The sequence below is a fragment of the Papilio machaon genome, chromosome 11, assembly GCF_912999745.1.
Source record: "Papilio machaon chromosome 11, ilPapMach1.1, whole genome shotgun sequence".
In the NCBI taxonomy this organism is placed as follows: Eukaryota; Metazoa; Arthropoda; class Insecta; order Lepidoptera; family Papilionidae; genus Papilio; species Papilio machaon.
Window position 1 is genome coordinate 3,362,392 of NC_059996.1, and position 17,996 is coordinate 3,380,387.

Below are 17,996 nucleotides of genomic sequence, written 5' to 3' on the forward strand. Positions count from 1 at the left end.
AAATAAATTGAATTACAAAAAGATATAAGTATTAATATTATTTGCCCTAAGGAGAGAAGTGTGTTTGCAGGTCTGTATGTACGAGTATTTTGATAACAAAATGGATAATTGTAAACTAATAAGTTTTATAATGTTCTTTATTTAGTTTTACAATAAATTACAATAGCCATTTCGTTGTAATCCCGTTCGTATCACATCTTGCATAAAAATAAATAAATCAAAAATTGAAAACAGCTGCACGACAGACAAAAATGCCATATTTCGTTGTTAAGATATTATATTAAAATTTCAATTAAACTTTAATTATCTACTACATCCCGTCGTTGACACTTTCCGCGCGATTCTCTTTTTCTCGTCTAAATTATTCGATAAAAAGTCAACAGTTCTTAGTGGCCAGTATGTCACATCTTTGGCAAAATGATTCATTCGGCACTCATCATATATTTGCGTTGCGGAGGGACGTTAGTTCCCTCTGCATTTTCTACCGTATTTACAACGGGGAGTGCTCAGAAGAGTTGTTTGGAACAATTCCTGCCGCCGAGTTCCGTCATCGGATGACCCGACAGACCGCCAAGTTCCATCCACACCACCTCGATGGCTGGCAATCCACAACCGTGCGGTTTTCGCGTAGCTTTCTACCGCGTACCGCCGCGTTGTGGAATGGTCTGTCCTCGGCGGTATTTCCAAACCGCTACGACTTAGGGTCCTTCAAGAAGCGAGCGTATCATCTTCTCAAAGGCCGGCAACGCATCTGCGATTCCTCTGGTATTGCAGATGTCCATGGGCGTCGATGAACACCTTGGTGTTCTCGCTGCTCGTTTGCCCCCTTCTCTTATAAAAAAAAAAAAATATATGTACTTTTTATTCAATTCATATATAAATTTCATTTCTTGATATTTTTTTTTAATTACCACATACACTTTAAAATTCGGTAAGAAGTAATATACGGAAATATATTTTTCACCAATGAAGCCACCATAGTTGTATTATTGTTAAAGTACATTCCTTTTTTCTTTTAATTTAAAAAAATAGCCTAAAATTACTAATTAGTGATGAGATTTAAAAATTGTAGACATTGAAGTTCGTTTACATCATGCTGGCTCTAATTAGTTCTAAAGGAAATACATTCTGCAGTAAATTGTGCATCGCACGAGACTGCAGTTTAAAAAATAACAGCCAGTTTTGTGCTACGCAAAATATATCAGTGTATGTTAAATATATTGTAGCCAAACAGAAAATGTGATCATAACGAAAAAGAATATTACTCGTATTTTTTCCCTTTATTTTGAACATTCTATCTACTATATAATGAAAAAATAAATACCTAATAAATAAAGAATAATAAACGATACAAGATGAAACTTTTATGTATTTATACGCAGATAATGATCGAAAGAACGTTATAAATGGTCGTACGTTCTTTTTCCTTTTTCCTTCTTTTTCCTTTCATAAAAATTTCTAATATAAACGTAGGAACGACCTCATAATCTGGTAGAATGGATGAAAAGAGAGAATGGATAAACAAAAAATTACCAAGTATTTTCTATTGTCCATTACAAAGCAGATGAAATTGTTAGGTAAATTAGTAGTTAAAGTTTTTTAAGATCCTCAGATGTTTCAGATAAATGTAATTACTAAGAACAGTTTTTAAAATAAGGATTTTGTCTAATTTACTACAAAAAATCTAATTACTAGAACTACCAACTATGAAATAAAAAAGTTTAATATATTTTTAATTATAAAATCCTTAAAGAAGTTTCTAGTGTTATCATGATTATATTAATTTATTTGTATCACCGAAGACATAATTAAGAATTTAAAGTTTACCGATATGTATAAATTAAACTTTAAAAAAAAACCAAAGTACATATAATAAAACCCACCACACTCATTATTCGTACCCAATAATGTCTTGAACGAAGCAAATTCCAGATGAACTAATAGTACGTAAGTACAAAAAGAAATACAAGAAGAACGATGAATCAGTAACGCGCTTTAGATAACTCTGTTGTAATTCCACTAAAAGTAATTAACCAAAGAAAATACGAGCGGCGTACAACATTTGTAAAACGACTTTTTTGCTAATAAAACGAAGAGAAAAAGCGCAATTAGACAGCGGGTACAGCTGTCGGCATATGAATTTTACTTTCAACAATACTGTATTATGTTTCTACAAAAATATGGCCATATATTGTTTTTAGTATTAACAATTAATGGGAAAATGGGTCAACAATTGTCGCCTACTAATCCACCAAAGTATAGAATAAAAAAACATTGCATGTGTCCGTATATTAAGATGGATTTGTGGTATGATGAGAATTAATAAACTTATGAATGAATATATTAGCGACATTGGGAAATTTAACTGTTGAAGAACCATAGAGAGATGATTGACATTTAAATAGGAATGGATATAGAAAGGCATGAGAAGAAAGTATGGATAGCTTATGGACTAATCAATGAGATGATGATGAGTTTTCAGTCATTATCATTATTGTGGTGATTTCAACAAAACATAAACGGTTTCATTTCAAAATATTAAACACTTCTACCTACGAGTTAATGTACCGTAAGCCGTAATAGCGACAATTCCACTAACACCGCTATAAATAACCTCAATATATCAGCAGTCTTACTTTTTATTGCTTTTTTACCTCATACCAAATGTAACATTGTACATATTTCTTTAACTACACCCTAAATAAACTTTCCTTACCTTGTATATTGTAAAAATAGTATAGTTTTAAAGTGTTTAAAGTGTCTGTCATTATTCATATAGTCATTGTTACGTGTCATAATCAACTTTGTTAATGTCTTTCTTTTTATATTATACAATGGTAAACGAGCAAGCGGCCACCACTGCGACCACTGCTCATCGACATCCGCAATTTCAAATGCTTTGCTCACCTTTTGTCGACAGAGGGGACGAACACAAAAATAATACATCCCCTTCCTATGTGCCCCTTCCTCCATCAAATTCACCTTATAAGAAAAGGGTGGAAAGAGAAAGAGGACTAAAATGAGGCCTCCAGCAACACACTCATTAGACGGAACGCGGAATTACTTCCACTTCACGCCTGTCTTCTATGTGGTCGTGGTATTTCACCGGGCAATCCGACCTATTCATGCAACAGATGTTGTTGTTGCTGGCGTCTGCCAATGTTAAGAAGTGAAATTGTGGTGTATTTTTGCCGACTTCGGCGTGTGATAACTAATGCCAATTCGCTTATAGTGCAATTGAATACTGCCTAAACATATACCAATTAAGCTTGTTACTGTAAGGTCTGCCTGCTTTGGGCTTTCGATATTAGTTAGAATTAGTTATCCAAAAGATGCAGTTTTATTCTGAAATACACGTAATTTTTGCGGCAAGTTTCTGTAAATTTTATTGTGAATATTGAGTTTTTATTGCCAAAATTTATATTGCTTTACTATTCGATATTTAACCTTGTTTTATCATATCAAGAAGTTGTTAAGTTAAATGCAATTTATGATTATAAATAAACTTCCTTTTCAAATACGAGCATATACAGTACATGTCTTCAAAGTAGTTTGGCAACATCTAAAGTTATTTTCCTCGAGAGGAAAGGTCGTTGTATTCTATAAATTGCCATAAAACTGTTGTATATTTTCACAAAGGATATTTTAACTTTGATATGTAAATATCTATAGAAAACAGGGAACGTATTTTTGCCGTGTGAAATATATATCAGGGTAAAGAATTGAATATGAAAATTTTCATATACAATACAGATTTTATGATACTTTAAGAATACTTACTTTAATGGTTTACTATTTGTATTTGAGACACTATTTAAATGAAATTATAAATTTTGTGAATATATTAGTGCAGGGTAAAACAGAGGTTCTATCACGAAAATTTTTCGATATGCATTTTCGTAACGTCACGACATAATATGTCAAAATTTTTGTGAGATTTGTCGTTGTACTTTACGCCCCAAAGGAGACGCTGTACAAATCTAATACAACTTTTTCGACGACTTTACGAATACTTTCTCGACTTGCTAGATCTCTGAAGTGACAATTTCAATGAAAGGATAAACATTGTTTTTCCTTTGTTCCTCGAAATCCATTTTCATTGTTTGGTAATAAAATTACTTTTGACGAGTAGAACAATTATTATATTCGAGTTGATAATATTTGTGCTAAGACACTAACCAAATATCGTCATAACTGGAAGCCAGCATATTGTTTATACGAAACCAGATCCAGTGGTTAACAATGTAAGCATGCGTTAACCACAAGTTTACGGACGACCGATATTAGTGTCTACAGTTAGAACTAGTAGTTAGTTTCTGGACTAGTGCCAAGCGCAGAGACCGTGGCATTTCGTCTCACCTGCTCTTGCCTCGCAAACTGACTTACTGACTCAAAGACCTGATTATGTCTTTATAACAAGACAGGTCTTCTCTGGTGCAGTAAGAATATGTTTCGAGTGACATCATACAATTCTAAATTGGTCAAGCCGATTATATTACGGATCACAATGGTACTTACAACAAAAAAGCGGAACTATAGGCATATAACATAAACAGCCTTGTTCCGGCTTGCCAATGCCGGCTTACGAAGTAAATTTTTCTGATTATCTAGCTCAGTAAGTATTTAGGTACTATAGTACAATCGATGCGCTGAATATTAAATTAGGTGATGTTCTATTTCGAAAACTAATTTAGTTCGGTCGTTTATTTATAATATACAGTGCAATTTATTTGGCTGTGTTCTTATGATGCATACGTCAAACGCTTGGAACGATTCCGGTAGCGAATCAGTTGGGGGCGCTGGCATCGATCGGCTTACAGTGACCTAGTGTCTCTTACTATCCTAGTCCCCAAGTTTCGTTTAAAAAAAAAGCAAAATGCAACATAGAAACTTTTAATAAGAAACGTTGTGCACCCTAACAATCTCTTCGTTCACAAAGTTTCGTGAATAAAAAATGGTTCGTCTTCAAGGTACGTTCTGTTCATTGTAGTTTTTGTTTGTAGTTTTTAGGGCTAATTTAAATGTAGTTAACAAGGATTTTTTTACTTCACAGATGTAGTCAAAGTGTGTCTACTTTACTTTGTGGTTGCACCTAAAATTAACGCGTTTAGAAAGTTTGAATCTTTAAAGACAACTATTCCTATTGGTAAGTATAAAAATTGATAGTCAGAATATTTCTGTGACTGTGGAAAGTCTTTCCGTCACTCCATTAATTTTTAAAATCTGAGAATAAAATACCTAAACGTTATATATTTGTAAAATTTGTATTAATGGAACTCTATCGTTTTACAGTTAAGAGTTAAATGAAGATTTCTATTTCAGGTGTTATCTTACCACCGAATACATTGGCAGAAGTTGCGTTTTCTTCGGCATTGACGCGAGCGTCTGTTGAAAGTAAACGTTATCACTTTACAATGAAAGTCATACATATACCTGAGGGTGATAGCTTTGCTGCGTCTAAAGCCGGTAACACAAATTCTTCTTTGATTTTTTACTACAGGTTTAGAGACATGGATCTATTTTTAATGTCAATTTTGTTCTTTGATACATTTTCTTATCTAATCTTCCAAAAAACAAAAAGAAGTGACAGTTAAATAACTTGAACATATTATGATTAATATCATAAGTGTACTTAAAAACATAAATCTTGTTAAATTTCAGTGAACATTGTTTTCCTACTGAATCCTTTTTTTTACATGAATATCCCATGAATATTACGGCGTAAATATTTCTGGAATTGTATACTGTATATGTCAGAAAGAAAAATGAAAAAGAAGAATTTATATTATATATGATTATACTGTATATTCCAGCATGCGAACTGTTAGCCGGCGGCGTTGTTGCAATATTCGGGCCATCGGACGCGAACTCAGCTGCTGTGGTCGAAGCGCGCTGTAGAGCTGCGAGGGTACCTCACATACAAGTATGTGTTAAACAAAATTTTGTCCGCAATGTCTTGTTTTACTTAAAACACTGTTGAAATTATAATTCCTAAATAAATTATTTTACCCCCTATCATATTTATAGCAGGGAAGTCGTCTAACTGTTGTTATAACTTAACAAGTCGTGATCCAGAAATCAGATGTTCACATCACTATTTTTGTATACAACTACAATTACAACAATAGATATGCCCCATAACTTATAAGAGGAAATTTTAAATAAATAACATTTTAAAGGCTGTTTGGCGACCTACTCCTGCCCGAGGAATAAAAAGACCTACACCGCCCGGAATTAACTTGTATCCTGAAGCAGTCGCTCTTTCAAAAGCTGTTGCGTCACACATTAAGGATAGTAATTGGAACAGCTACACACTCTTTTATGATGATGATCAAGGTTAGATAAGTTTAATATATTTTTAACTGCAAACTTGTGGTATTTTAGAATTCTGAATCGTTACAATAGGTAAAAAGTCACCGCAATATATGTATTCGACACAACACCCATGCAGAATAATATTTTTAACATAAATGCAAAATCAAATGTCCTGTGTTATTTCAAAAGGTCTAATAAGACTCCAAGAAATATTAAAACACGCAGAGCCGGGACACAAATGGTTTGTACGTAGACTAGCACCCGGTGGGGACAATCGACCATTGTTCAAAGCAGTGAAGACAACCGGAGCTACGCGAGTCATCATCGATTGTCCAGCAGAAAGGATCCTTGAATATTTAAGACAAGCTAATGAAGTAAAATTTTTCGAAGACTACATGGTACGTTCACATTTAACCTAGTTTAGGTTCTTATCTTTAACAACCATAAATATATCACTGCTTGGAAACAATTATGCCTCAAATAGCAAAACTCAGCCTTTGACTCATTTTCTCATAATACTCATACAAAAACTATTTCATCTAATATCATTTGCGTATTAAGTAATTGATATTACATATAATTTTATTCGTGTTTTTTCCAGAGTTATGTCCTGATGTCACTCGATGCACATACATTGGATCTAGAAGAGCTTCGGTATGGTCTATCAAACGTGACCTCAATGCGTATTGTGGATCATTCCGATTCAAGAACATTATCATATTTAGCAGATTGGAAGACGAGGGGTGGGTCTGATGTCGAAATACCAAAAACAACCCAGGAAATAACAGTAAATATATTTAATCAATACAGTTCTTACTAGTGACAAAGAAAATAATTTTAAAGTTAAATTTTTTATTCTATTTTTTTTTATTAAAAGGTAGAAGCTGCACTAGCCAGCGATGCTGCAACATTGATAACAGATGCATTTAAAACTGCACCGGAAGGATTTACGATAGAGCCCCAAGAACTTGAATGTGATTCTGAAAGTCAATGGGAAGTTGGCGAGGAATTCTTAGATCACTTACTAATGGTATATTTAATTTATTATAGAAAAACGTTTTTTAAAGCAAACACTGGTTACTATCGTTAAGTGATCTCTATGTTCACCCGATGATAGTAACCAGTACTGCTACCCATAAACATCCTGAAACAGTAATGAGATGTAAAAAATGCAGAAGCATAACATAACTTTACTCTAACACTAACTTGCTTGTTTCATAATTAATTGATCTATTAAATATTTCAGAATCCGACAACTGGTATCACAGATAAAATAGTACTGGATAATACCACTGGTGAACGAACTTATTTTAATGTCGAAATAATGGAACTATCTAATAGTGGTTTTAACAGCATAGCAAAATGGAATTCCATCACTGGTTATAAATATGCGAGAACAGCGGTGGAAGTTTCAGATTTGTTAGCTGAGAAATGGCAAAACAAAACTTTTAGAGTAGTGTCACGAATTGGAGCCCCATATTTGGTTGAAAGGACTCCTAAAGAAGGCGAAGAATTGACTGGTAATGATAGATACGAAGGTTATTCAAAAGATTTAATACATGAAATATTAGCGGAATCGTTACATCTCAATTATGAAATAATCATAGTACCAGGAAATCTTTACGGTTCATACAATAAAGAAACTAAGACCTGGGACGGTCTTATAGGATATCTATTGGAAAGGGTTTGTTTATTTGTTTTGTTAAGTTAGTAATAAAATGTCCATAAAATACCCAACAATGGATTTCGATTATTTTATTACAGAAAGCTGATTTAGCTATTTGTGATCTAACTATAACGTACGAGCGACGATCTTCGGTTGACTTTACAACGCCTTTTATGACTTTGGGTATAAGTATTCTGTATTCAAAACCGACACCGCCTCCTCCCGAATTATTTTCCTTCCTCAAACCATTTTCCGTCGATGTCTGGATTTATATGGCAGCGGCTTATTTAATGGTTTCGTTACTACTTCACATACTAGCTAGGTAAGAAAGTATTAAATTTGAAATTGTTCTTCAAATTCTTCATACATTAATAGACATTTTTAAGAGACATGTTTTTTTCAGATTAGCGCCAAAAGATTGGGAAAATCCTCATCCGTGTGACAAATCTCCGGAGGAACTGGAGAATATTTGGCATATCAAAAACTCATGTTGGCTTACCGTTGGTTCAATTATGACGCAAGGTTCGGATATCCTACCAAAGTAAGGAGTATTGATACCAAACGTTTATTAAATACAACTTAATAAAATTTAAGCATCTTTACAACTAACATTTAAAAGACCTCGTGAAAGATCTTTCGTAACTCGTTGTATTAAAAATGTTCTGGCCTTTAAATTCTTCTGTATAATGAAAATCTATTTACTAAGTAGTATAATGAAGTACTATTTCTCAGAGGATATTCAACAAGATGGGTGTGCGGAATGTGGTGGTTTTTTGCACTTATAATGTGCTCTTCGTATACTGCGAACTTGGCTGCTTTCCTGACCAACGCCGCCATGGATGATTCAATAAAAAGCGCTGAAGATTTAGCTATGCAAACTAAAATTAAATATGGTACGGTACAAGGTGGATCGACGTATTCATTCTTCAAGGTAAAACACGATATCAAACTAAATTTGTCTAAGTTTGAAAGTAATTTCTCAACCCAAGACTAAGTTAAGCAACCTTAATAAGTTATCGTCATTAATTCTTGGACGCATAAAATCATTTTCAATCATTGAGATCAATTCAAAAATTATTTTAATTTGAACAAACGGACAACAAAAATTATTTGATCTTCCTCTAAACAATAGATAATGTTTTTCGAATGTAATGGCAATCTTTAGATCGGTTAAATTCGTACTAAATGTTAATTAAAAATGCCACGTAAACCAAGCAAAGAATCTTAGATGAGTAAAATAATATGAACTGACTAATAAAAGGGGTGTTTCCCGTTGGGTCGATCGATAGACTGACACTCCGGCCGATAATAGTGATTGTACTGTTTTAGCGTTCAAATGTATCAACATTTCAAAAGATGTGGGGAACCATGGAATCGACGCGACCCTCAGTCTTTGTTAAAAATAACGACGAAGGAGTAGACAGAGTGATAAAAATGAAAAAGAAGTATGCTTTCCTAATGGAATCAACTGCCATTGAATATCAATTAGAGCGCAACTGTGACCTCATGCAAATCGGTAGCACATTGGACTCCAAAGGATACGGCATAGCGATGCCATTTGGTACGTAAACAAGTTAACGTTTTCACTCCTCTCTCAGGCACCCTTAAATCGGAATACTAAACGCGTAATGAGTGACAACCCAAGCCGTGGTCCCCTCTCCTGGGCCCTTGAGCCCAGTCACTTCATGAATCGTCCACCGAAGAGCTCGTCTGCCTCAAAATCCGGTAATAATATGGAAGTAACAGCCCCAGCTGTTTTAGGCTTATTGCCATCTAAGTGCCTCTTCAAGGCAAACAGGTGCTGTAAACAAGTTGTAACTGACAAGTTACAAAAAAAACTTTTTACTGCGGAAACATCTATGCTTGTCTCTCTTTATCTCTTTGTGTTTTAGACTCATCATACCGCACAGCCGTTGATAACGCAGTGCTGAAACTTGCTGAAAGTGGAAAATTAGTTGAACTTAAAAATCGTTGGTGGAAAGTCCCCAAGGAAAAAGCCTGCGTTGTAAGTTATATCACTAAGAATGAAAATTGTACATAAGTCAAAATTTCAGAGTCTATTTTGCACTATACATTATCCAACGATACGATAGTTTTCAGTTTATAATTTTTTTTTTATTGTTTTAACTAATTGAATTTTTCTAACAGGCTCGGTTGTCAAGCTGTCAGATTAAATTTAAACTTTTTTAACTTTTGTATTTTGTAGGCAGAAGAAGCAGGAGAGGAGGGTGCGAGTGCTGAGGAATTGGGCGTGGACAACGTAGGTGGCGTGTTCGTGGTGCTGGGTATTGGTTGCGGGATGGCCGCAGCTATGGGGGGCTTTGAGTTTCTTTGGCATGTTAGAGAAGTTGCAATCGAGCAAAAGGTAATTTTTCCATTATTAAGAGCACCCGAAACCATTCTGCAATATGCGTAGATGTATTAATGTGGAAGAAACAAGGAAGGTGTATCAGTACCGCGCCGCATTTAAATCCGTAATCTCTGCTTACGCCCCTGGGGCACGAACGTGAACTGTGATGGAGTTGTTGCAATTTTGTACTATTATTATTTATCATTGCTACTGCCGTAGCGGAATAAGGATATTTTGTTGTATCCTTTTCTTAAAAGAATAAAAGGTATAACTATATTGTTATCATACAGGTGGGTGTTAGAACAGTGGAACCTGACTTTTTGCAATATTACATGTTCATGTTAAAAAAATCAAAGCCCTAACTAACTAACTAACATAGAAATGCTAAATGAATCTATATTCAATAAACATAATAATATTAGTCGTTAAAAAACATACATAAATAAACGAATGAATAAGAAAAATCCCTTTCAGATGTCGCAAACGGATGCGTTTTGGGCGGAATTGGCGTTCGCTTTAAGTTTCTGGGAAACTGAGAAGCCCGTTGTTCACTCGAGACCGTCATCATCCGCCTCGGGGTCTATAGCATCGAGGGCATCGTCAGTACTACGCTCAGCGGTTGATCTTTTTCACCTCGATGTTTTTAAATAATTTAACACTACTGCTACTTGGGTTTCTACTTTAGTAACACTAGTAATATTGTCATCTCTTAGAAAACCCGAAATAACAAATGTGATAATACAATTCTCACGGCGATCTGAACCTTCAGTTTCTGACTACTATTGACAATGTAGATAAATCACTGTAAAAATTTTATATCAATAAAGTCAACATGCCTTACACGTCCATTTCTCTTTTATTTCCTCCCTTTTTCTCTATCTGCTAGTCGTCTTATACGATACTTATTTGTGGCTTTTGTCGTGTGTTCGCACTTCCTAAGTATTAATTTTTATTTGATCATTTGTGTTTAATGAAAAGATTCCGATTATTTATAAATTCTGAATAAGCAGTTAAACAATAAAATGTTGTGATGACAAGTATATTATATATTATTATAGTATTAAATTAATATATCTCATCAAAATTGATGAAAGATGTAGCAGCTCTGAGCACGGAGACGGCTCGAGACTGCGAGCGCTCACGGCGCAGGGATGGCGAGGCTGAAGGTGGCGCGGAGCGCGGGGGAGCGGCAGGTTTGTGCAGAACGCGCGGGTCCAGCGACGCCCGCCACTCGCTCAGGACAGCCTCTTTGAATGTCACCTGCAACCATAAAACGAAATGATGGTGATGCCAGTCGGTTCTCTCATCTAAGAGCTGGTTACCTAAGATTCCGTTTATTTTTATGTGGTTAATTTTACTACAAATTAATCAATTTATACATTAATTTTGTTAATTTTGTCATGTAGTAAACCACGCGCTATGAAGAATTAATTCTTCTCGGCTGCTGATTTCGGAAATGTAAGTACAAGATTTTTTTTTAGGTAAGTTAATAATTATCAAAAAATTTACTATACCTTTTCTTTCACAGAAATTTGTCGCGCATGTAATAGGAAATTAATTATCGCCACGAAGAAACCTAAAATTCCACCGAAACCCAACACTAAAAATATTCCACTGGTATTCTTCATTTGTAATGAACCATTATCTTCTGCTTCGTTCGTAGATTTCTGAAAAGAGATATAAAATTAAAACACCAATACAAAATAGTATTCATACAACAGTATTAAATTGGTATATTGACCTTCGAATCAAAAACCAAGAAAAAATTCCAAAACAATATCAAAAAGTTAAAAGTACCTCGCAATTTCCTTCTTTAACGTCACTCTCCCACCATTTCTTTTTCATTGCCAATAGATCTCCTGTCTCTTGTAATGCTAATATAGCATTATCAACTAGCCTTTTGTAGGGAGAATCTGAAATATAATTAGTCAAAATTTCCAGTGTCGCTTTACCAGCCTTTCTATCTTCTGTCCATAGTTCAGCAAATCTCATAAGTAAAATTTTAAGGGCACCCCCTTCAAACTTTGAGATTGCTGGCTTGGAAGAAGCTAGAAACGCTTTTTTAATTGCATGCCCAGGTCAAAATTTTCCAGTTTCTCCAAAGTCACAGAGGAGCTGGGACGACTTAAACTGCAAACTGACTTACGACAATCTTTTGAGCTGTAGTACAGATTCGGCGCGTGCTAGGCTTTTGGCTGTGGGTACGCATGAGGCCGGCTACTGGCTTCACGCGTACCCGTCAACAAATAAAGGAACATTTCTTGAGCCTGACACGCTCCGAATCGCAACCTGTCTACGGCTCGGGGTTCCGGTCTGCATTTCTCATAAATGTCCCTGTGGCAGTGATGTCGACATTCTAGGACATCACGGACTGTCATGCCAAAAAAGTGCAGGCCGCTTCTCAAGACATGCAGCACTCAACGATATCATACGCCGGTCTCTTGCCACCGTCAACGTACCAAGTCTACTAGAACCAACTGGTATTGCAAGAGACGATGGCAAGAGGCCGGACGGTATGAGTTTGATTCCATGGAAGATGGGTCGGGTGCTGGTATGGGATGCTACCTGTTCAGACACGCTGGCCCCATCCCATCTTCATGGAACCAACAACAGAGCTGGTGCGGCTTGTGAAGCGGCTGAAAAGGCTAAGGCTAACAAATACAGGGGTCTCGGCTCCGAATATGAATTTGTCCCATTCGGTGTCGAGACCCTTGGTCCGTGGGGTCCTAGCGCTAAAAGTCTTTTTAAGGAAACAGCAAAAAGGTTAGTCGACATCACAGGAGACCGAAGAGCTGGCAGCTACCTCGGACAAAGAATAAGTCTTGCCATTCAAAGGGGGAACGCTGCCAGTATCTTCGGAACCTTGCCTAAAGGGACACCTTTTAATGATATATTTTAGTTTTTATGTATTATATTTAATCTAATATTTTAATTTATTAAATCGACTTAACAACATCATTGGTTATCGGTATTAGTCAGGTAGATTAGATTATAATTAATTGCGATAGACAAATACAACGCTTTCTAAATCTTGCTTTTGTTCCGGACATGACAATTCAAATGCGTATTGTTGCTAAATTACCTATCCGAGTAATTTTTAGTAGTTGTGTAAATAAACAATTTATTAGTGAATTAAAAGCCAAAACTTTTTTTATTTAAAAATAGAAACCAAAGATTAAATTTAAAACTCACTTTTATGTAAAGCGATGCCATAATCTTTAGAATCTAGCTTAGAACCGACCATTTTCAAATCGCAATTCCTTTGCATATAATACTCAATAGCAGTAGATTCCATAAAGAAGACGTAATTTCCTTTACTTCTCACCACTCGATCTCTGCCTTCATCGTTGTTGTTGGTAAAGACTGTTGGCTTGGCGGATTTCATTACTGTCCAAATCTTCTGATATACTGAATCATTTGAATTCTAATTGCAAAAAAAAGAATTACCTATTTTAGCAAATTTTTTATCTTCCACTATACTGATATGATACGATAAAGTCACTTCGTAAGGGTTAGTAAGTTTCTTAAATTAAATCTACACCCCGCAATGGCAGTTATTCAAGGTAAAAAGAAAAACATAGCAAGTAGATTAAAATGATAATCAAATTTCAAGAATAAAATTTTATCCCCACCGCGAAAAAGTTGTAAGTTGAACCATTAATAAGAACACCATATGAAACTTCGTTTTGTTCCGAAAGTTCTTTGACGTCTTTTATTTCGTTATCACGTCGACTGTTACTCAAAAATGTTGACATGTTAGCTGTGTATGACGCAGTCACTATGAGGGCGAAAAACCACCACATTCCTGTCACCCAACGTGACCCCGCCGCTCTAGAATCATAACATTATTATCACCAATAACTTTCACAAAAGTCACAAAATTTCAAACTTAAAACAAATTAATACAGAAAGAAAACTTGTACAATATGGAAACAAAACAATGCACAAAATCTAAATTAAATTTTAACAATGATAATTTAGCTAGTTGTAAAAACATCAACGATTTAAGTTACCTTGGCAATATATCGCAACCTTGTGTCATTATAGCACCGACTGTGAGCCACATGCAGTTGTATAGACTCCAAATATTTTGTAGATTTTCAGGATGTTGGTTACAAGGATGAGGATTGACCCAGTCGCCTTGACTCATTCTAAAAATAAGCCACTACTGCAATAATGCTGAAGAAATGTTCAAAATACTTGAAAATTTATTCAGCACGAAGTATTTACTTCAGCCACCTTTAATATTTAATGCAATATTTTAGCCATTTTGCCAAAAAGAAGTCTACCTAAACCTTCTTCACAAATCATTCTTTCTTTGAAAATAAAATCGAGCTAAGTTTTTTTTTTTGAGCTCAGACATTGACATAATTATAAGACTTTGTTTAATTATATTAATAACTTACCTAGCACAAATTAGTAAAACAAATGATACAATTATGTAAGCAGTAGCTAAATATAACCAAACATCCAGAGCCAAAGGTTTGATAAAGGAAAACATATCAGGTTGCTGGGGATCACGTTCTCTGACCAGCATGCTAATACCCAACGACATAAACGGCATTGAAAACTCCACAACGGCACTACGTTCAGATGTTATTGTTATATCACTAACAGCCATTTCAGCATTCTGTAACATAATCACAGAGTCACTCAGAAGTCACTGTTCAGTAATTGAAAAATATTTAAATTCATAGACCTAAGTATCAATTACCAATTCTAAAACTTCTCCTATTAAGCCATCCCACTTCTTTGTACCGACTATTGGATTTCCAGCACTATTCGCATTAGTTTTATATATTTCATGCTTAATATCACCATATCCTTTTTGCTGTCTTATATGTTTGAAAATGGCATCAATAAGGTCTACTGCATAACCCTTTTGGATGATGGTTCCATTTGCTTCTTCAACATCAAAGTATGGCATACCTACTTTCATGGCAACCTAATACAAAGAAAATTTTTTAATGATAATTTTATGTTAAGATATTAATGTTTTATGAACTGTACGTACCCTAACAACAGAATCCGAAGTTATAGCTTTAGATCTATCTGTAACCGCACTGTTTATGGTTAAAAAGCTATCTGTTTTTGAATCCCACGTACCGACGTGAACAAATTGACTTTCTTTATCTAATTTGGAATAATATAGTGTAAAATTAGTTCTTTTACCGTTCTCATCAAAAGTTATGTTTCCAGTAGTACCTCTAAATGTAGTCTGAAACAAAAAAATAAGTTAATATCTTTAATGAAACTATTTATAGTAATCTTTAATATTATTCCATTGTTTATCCCTACCTGTAATAACACTTCCTTTAAGGCATCTCCGTGTATCCAAGCTTTTTCTTTATAAGCAGCTTTATTCTCAGCAAAACATATTTCAGGTGGATCAATATATTCCATCATATTCTCCTGTCTCATAGTACGAATAGCCTTTTCAAAATGATTAAGTGCATCAGCAGTTAGTGCTGTCTCAATCTAAAAATTAAGTAAGAACAATTCCTCAATACGTTATTTCTTTGAAATAATTAACACAGTTATCAAAATTCAAACATAAATTGAAACAACGTACTATTACAATCATACATTTCAATGAATATGAATAAAATTTAAAAGTTTTCCTCTATGACCGTTATATAAAGTAAACAAAAATATCTCACCGTAACTGGCATTTCAGCAGTGTTTATACCGAAATCTCTCCAAATGGGTTCATTTGATTTTGTTAAATGTAGAGTTGATACGTTTGCACGAAGTTGAGAGATCTCGTCTAGTTTTATCAAGTACGAATCGAGAGCTGTTAAAATAAAACTCTGCAAATATTAAAAACAAAATTATAACTTAACCCATACTTTACAAAAAAATAGTTAGAAACTATCAGAAACTACTTTTGAAAAAAGCATTTCATACAAATAACCCTTATTTCAATGTACCTGATATTGTGTTGAATTATTCACAGAAACAATTTCCTTCATGTACTTCTGTATGTTGTTAACTTCACAATCTATTAAGTGGTAACTAATTCTTAGTACCCCAAATACATTTTTGAATGTCTTCCGATTATCGCCCTCGGGTTCTAATTTTTCAAATTGTATCCGTTCATTGTTGTATGGCCAATAATTTATTACTTCTTGAAGTCGTATGAAACCTGAAAGGTTAATATTTAATGGCACACACCGAACCGGCAATGTAAAGTGGTGTTTTCATATATATAGTATATTGATAGCCGTAATATTTTTAAACCTAATTATTTTTTAAATAAGGTCCTAAATGTGGCAGTCAATGACTCAACATAATTTAGGCCGTGTACAACCTGTAAAGTCGTAGGTCTCATGTGTGAATTTAACATAATTATCAAAGCCAGGTTGTCCTCTGCTTACTGTAAAAGTCAACTTTCCACCATCCAACCACTATATTCGGTTTTTAATCCATCTGTAAGTATAGCATCCTAGAATATCTACGAAAAAAAAAACATTCAATCAACTTACTGCCATCATCTTCATAGAAGAACGTAAATCTGTCCCACTCTAACTCTTTGATAAGTGTGGCGTATGCTTTTGATATAAGCTCTGGTGGCGGATGGTAGAAAAATGAAAACTCATCTTGATCCGAGGTATCTGGTATTTCCCAAGCAACGGAAAGATGGGAAACCTGAAATTTGAAATATATGTATATTTTCAGATTGAAGAAAGACAAGCTTTGTAAAATTTACTACAAGTTTAAAAAACTCAATAAATAACCAGCCAATCGAGGATAACTAACTTTACATGGCCCAAACTAATACAAAGAAAATTAACGCCTGTTTAAAAAATGACAGCAATTTTTGCTTTACTGAGCCGAAGTAACATAACACAGTAAGGCTAAAAAGACAAAGAAAGGTAAAATAATATGTTTTATACTCACATGCAGTTTATTACAAAGCAAGCAAGTGATATCACAAATACCATTCGTTGGCCGCACATCGATTAATGCTACGATACCTCTATTTTCCAAAGTATCGGAGCATACTAAAAATATAAAAAAAAAATTACTACACTGCAATTTCTCAAAAAACTGCTACATAGCGCTTTATTGCTTTCGAAGTGCTTAATAATAAGATGCCTTAAAAATATCGTATCTAAATTAAAAAGTTTGGGAGGGGGGGGGGATTTACAGATAAAAGCCTTTAAATGTCAGAATACATACGTTCTTGTGATACAGACAAAGAGTTGATGACATTTGGATGAAGAATACGTCCTTGAAACGGCTTCGAAGTGTCCAAGCTCGATAGTACTTTAAAAACCTCTTCTGATCTTGATTTTGTTTCATGATTAAATAGTGCGCCTGAAAAACAAATATTTATTAATGACAAGTAATGTGAGAGAAGACTTTTCTAGGTTGTAAATTCATACCTACGGGAAAACGAGAGAGAGTATCAACTTTTACACAAAGATACGTAATAAACAATATTAACAATGAACTTATGGGAGACATATTTTACTTTTAAAATAGTTTCCAGACGAGCATGAGGCGAGCGCGCCGGCCTCACGCCGTCTGAAATATTTTTGGAAAACAATTTTAGGTCACATCACGCACTATAAATGTGGCAGAAACGAAGTGATGTTTACCACGATTGCGAGTCTATTCAGTTTAATAACATCGAAAACATTTTTCAGTGAAGTTATGTTG

General features: G+C 34.6%; 2 protein-coding genes across 2 annotated transcripts; one reads left to right on the forward strand and one right to left on the reverse strand.

Moving 5' to 3' along the window:
* The first annotated feature begins 4,951 nt into the window (after window positions 1-4,951).
* Window positions 4,952-11,190, forward strand: LOC106714152 (glutamate receptor ionotropic, kainate 2-like). The gene is made up of 16 exons (XM_014507117.2): window positions 4,952-4,970; window positions 5,054-5,146; window positions 5,323-5,466; window positions 5,814-5,923; window positions 6,180-6,336; window positions 6,505-6,713; window positions 6,917-7,102; window positions 7,193-7,345; window positions 7,562-7,999; window positions 8,080-8,303; window positions 8,385-8,522; window positions 8,714-8,912; window positions 9,311-9,542; window positions 9,874-9,986; window positions 10,188-10,346; window positions 10,806-11,190. The coding sequence occupies exons 1-16, from the start codon at window positions 4,955-4,957 to the stop codon at window positions 10,980-10,982; spliced, it is 2,748 nt and encodes a 915-aa protein (XP_014362603.2). The 5' UTR covers window positions 4,952-4,954; the 3' UTR covers window positions 10,983-11,190.
* Window positions 11,191-11,277: 87 nt separating this feature from the next.
* On the reverse strand, window positions 11,278-17,926 carry LOC106714162 (glutamate receptor 4). The gene is made up of 16 exons (XM_014507129.2): window positions 17,720-17,926; window positions 17,514-17,651; window positions 17,232-17,335; window positions 16,817-16,979; window positions 16,262-16,476; window positions 15,992-16,141; window positions 15,630-15,809; window positions 15,346-15,549; window positions 15,046-15,276; window positions 14,738-14,961; window positions 14,345-14,482; window positions 13,964-14,162; window positions 13,524-13,755; window positions 12,129-12,244; window positions 11,846-11,998; window positions 11,278-11,591 (listed from the first exon to the last, which is right to left on the reverse strand). Exons 1-16 carry the CDS (start codon window positions 17,799-17,801, stop codon window positions 11,397-11,399), a joined length of 2,724 nt encoding a protein of 907 aa, XP_014362615.2. The 5' UTR covers window positions 17,802-17,926; the 3' UTR covers window positions 11,278-11,396.
* Between the last annotated feature and the right edge of the window lie 70 nt (window positions 17,927-17,996).